The sequence below is a fragment of the Eurypyga helias genome, unplaced genomic scaffold (genome assembly GCF_000690775.1).
Source record: "Eurypyga helias isolate BGI_N326 unplaced genomic scaffold, ASM69077v1 scaffold9955, whole genome shotgun sequence".
Classification (NCBI taxonomy): Eukaryota; Metazoa; Chordata; class Aves; order Eurypygiformes; family Eurypygidae; genus Eurypyga; species Eurypyga helias.
This window is the reverse complement of record NW_010252042.1, coordinates 1-3,229: the sequence shown is the minus strand read 5'-3', so window position 1 is coordinate 3,229 and position 3,229 is coordinate 1. Positions and strand designations below refer to the sequence as shown.

The window sequence follows — 3,229 nt, the reverse complement described above, 5'->3', positions numbered from 1 at the left end:
GCTGCCGCGCCGCAGCTCCGTGCAACACCCGTCCGACACCCCTGCCCCGGCGTCTGCGGACCCCCAGGCCCTTCAGGCGCCCCACGGCAGCTCCTTACCCTCAGGTAGTCGAAGATGTTGCAGATGAAGGTGACGTAGCAGATCCAGGCCTGGAGCGAGCGGGTGCGCAGCTCCTCCCTGTCCTTGTACTCCTGCTCAGGCTCCTCCGGAAGATGCTCTGGCCGACTTGTTTGCTCTCTGCCTACGAGCCCACAAAAGCAGGATGGAGGGATGAGATGGGACTGCGAGAGGGGCTGGGGGTGTGGTACTTGTGTGATGCAGGACCAAGCAGAGACCTTCCTGTGACTGCCCAGAGGAAAGGAAGCTGCAACTAACCCTGTGCTCGCCGGCTGCTCGCCTGGGTGCTGCCACCGCTCGGGCGAGTGGCAGGAGAGGAAAGCAGGCTGAGGGGTCAGAGCACAGGGCTGGACAAACCTCTGCTGACCCAGCCTAGGGACATGCACAACTGAAGCGTTTCCCTGTCCGGACACGAGGATCTCTCACCTGGATGATGGTGTAGCAGATGCGTCCCGCCTCCTTGCTGAACACGCAGTCTTTGAGGGACTGGTCCACTATGATATTGGCCACTTTCTCCAGGTCCACATTGCTGGGGTCTGCAGAGAGGAGAAACAGTGTCAGGACCCAGCACCCTTTGTGCCCTGCTTGCTCTGGGGTCCCTGGAAAGCAACCAAGGTCGGCGCAGGGCCTGGTACAACCATGTTATACAGTGCAAAACCTCACGGTCACTCCCACCCCAGGAGTCACAGCTCCCCTCTCACCCCAGCTGCTTTGGAGATACTGTCTCCAACCGTGCACGGTCCTCCCAGGCTGGAGACACAGCCATCACTATGGGAAAGCGATGGGGGAGAGCAGATAATATGGGAAGCAAGAAGTTGATCTGAGTCTGAAATCCCAGCAGTGGTGTGCTGGTTTTTGCTGGGATAGAGTTTCCTCACAGTATAGTAGCTGGTATGAGGCTGTGTTTTAGATTTGTGCTGAAAACAGCATTGATATCATACGGATGTTTTCTTTTCAGCTGTTGCTAAGGAATGTTTACACCAAGCCAAGGACTTTTTCAGTTTCTGATGCTGCACGTGCTCCCAGCTCCTTCTCTGCAAGAAGCGGGGAGGGGACACAGCCCAGACAGCTGACCAAACTGACCCAAGGGACGTTTCCTGCCTTCAAACATCATGCTCAAGATATAAGCTGGGGGAGTTAGCTGGGAAGGAACTGGCTGAGCATCGGTCGGTTGGTGGTGAGCAGTTGTATCATTATGTTTTCCTTCCATTTTTTTAATTATTACATAATATTATCATTAGCAGTAGTATTTTGATTATATATTAGTAGTAGTATTAGTATTATTAGTATAATTTATTTCACTTACTTTCAATTATTAAACTGTTCTTAATCTCAACCCACAACTTCTCTTTATCTCTTCCTTCCAATTCTCTCCCCCATCCCACCTGGGGGGGATGTGACCAAGCAGCTGGGTGGTACTTGGCTGCTACTGGGGCTAAACCATGCGAAGCAGGACGGGGCAGAGAGCAGAACTAGGCACTGGGAGAGGGGCGAGAGGACAAACCTGGGGAGAGATGCTGGGTTAGGGCGGGAGAGGACAGTATCCCGCAATCAGGGAAAACCACAACCATGAGAACCAGGAGCTGAGTGTGAACAGCTGCACCGTTGAACATTGGGGAGAAGGTGTGAGGGGGCAAAAAGCGGGAGCAAAGACCTTCCCAGAGAAGATTCCCTGATGGGACCCAGTCACAGATGAACAGCATTTATGAGACAGTTTTTCTACATTTAGCAACTGGTGTCCCTTAGAGGGGTCCGAGCACCCAGCCTCACCCGCCAGCCACACCGCGTAAAAAGCCTGCTGACCTTTGAGGGCTGTTTTCAGCAGCTTCTGAGTCTCGGTGTCGAACGACTGGATTTTATACTCGTCTTTCCCCGTTTCCCCCATGACTGGCTTCCTCCAAGGGCAGGAGTCAGGGCAACGGATGGGCTAGTGACGGTCCCTGGGGAAAGAGCACACAGAGCTTAGTTGGACAGAGGCCAGACCTTCACCTCGCCATTTGGCAAATCCCACCTAGTGCTGGAGCACAGGCTGCTATCCTGACAGCCCCCCACCCCAAGGAAACTCCTCCGTTATTAGGGCACCCAACTCCGGCTCTACATGTGAGCAAAGCCTCATTCCACATCTTTTTAAGCCTTGCTTCCCGCCAGCCTATGGTAGGACTTCATCTGCAAAGCCTTTGCTTTTTTCTGGTATGAAAAACATATTTCAGGCTGTTGATCTGCAGGGTCAAAGTGGACAGCACACCAGGGCAGCCCCAAAATATACCTATCTCACCCCAGAAGGCATCCCTGTGGCTGTATCACAGGGAAGCACACCCGGGTGCCACTGCTCCCTCGTGCCTCTGAAACACCATTTCAGCTGGTTTCACAGAGGAGCCTGGGAGGAACCAAACCCGGCACCTACGCATCCAACACACTCGCCAGAGCGGGCACAGCACCCCTCCTGGGCCGGAGCCGGGCTCCCTCAGCTCCCAGCGAGACACAGCAAGCTCTGCAGCCCAGCCCCAAGGGCTCCCTTCTCATCCCGCTGCGGCCAAGCACAGCTCTCCGCAGGAACAACGGCGCTCGCAGAGAGTCTCCGGATTAGTTCTGCTTCGTGCTGCAGCAAAGACAGCAGGAGGGTACCCACAGCACCGAGAGGAAGGGTGTTCTCGGAGACGCGTACGAGATGATCTGCTGGATGCAGAATGCCAGGCTGGCCAGACCCACAGCACAAACAGAAGGCAATCGGCCAAGTAAGTTTTGCCAGCTCGTCGAAATTCCTGGGCTGTTACTCACCCCTCTCTGCAAACAGGTCCCTGCCCGGATTAAAGCCAAAAGAGCCCACGGAAGCAGGGGACGCGGGTCGCAGGCAGCCCAACCCCGCGAACACGCCACTTGCCACGACGCCGTGGCACAACACGGAGTAACCCGGAGCGGAGCACGGAGCGCGGTGGGGGGCAGAGGCTCTGCCCTCCTTGCCTTTTGCCCCGAGGGGGTGACAACCTGCCAAAGCTCTCACCTGCGCAGGGTTACCTGCCCCAAGGCCTGCAGAGAGGGTTCTCTCCCAGACGGATTCACAAGCAGCTGGGTGCCCTTTGTGCCACGCCTGCTTGGAAAACACCTTCCCATC

The 3,229-nt window shown here is 55.7% G+C and overlaps 1 protein-coding gene across 1 annotated transcript in view; it reads right to left on the bottom strand.

The window, feature by feature from the left end:
- The window catches only part of MIF4GD (MIF4G domain containing), a gene marked incomplete at its 3' end in the record, with an annotated part of 2,705 nt that extends 663 nt beyond the window's left edge, over positions 1–2,042 (bottom strand). The window contains 4 exon segments of the mRNA XM_010152211.1: positions 99–196; positions 199–241; positions 544–653; positions 1,921–2,042. Coding sequence (XP_010150513.1) covers positions 99–196; positions 199–241; positions 544–653; positions 1,921–2,002 — 333 coding nt within the window.
- Between the last annotated feature and the right edge of the window lie 1,187 nt (positions 2,043–3,229).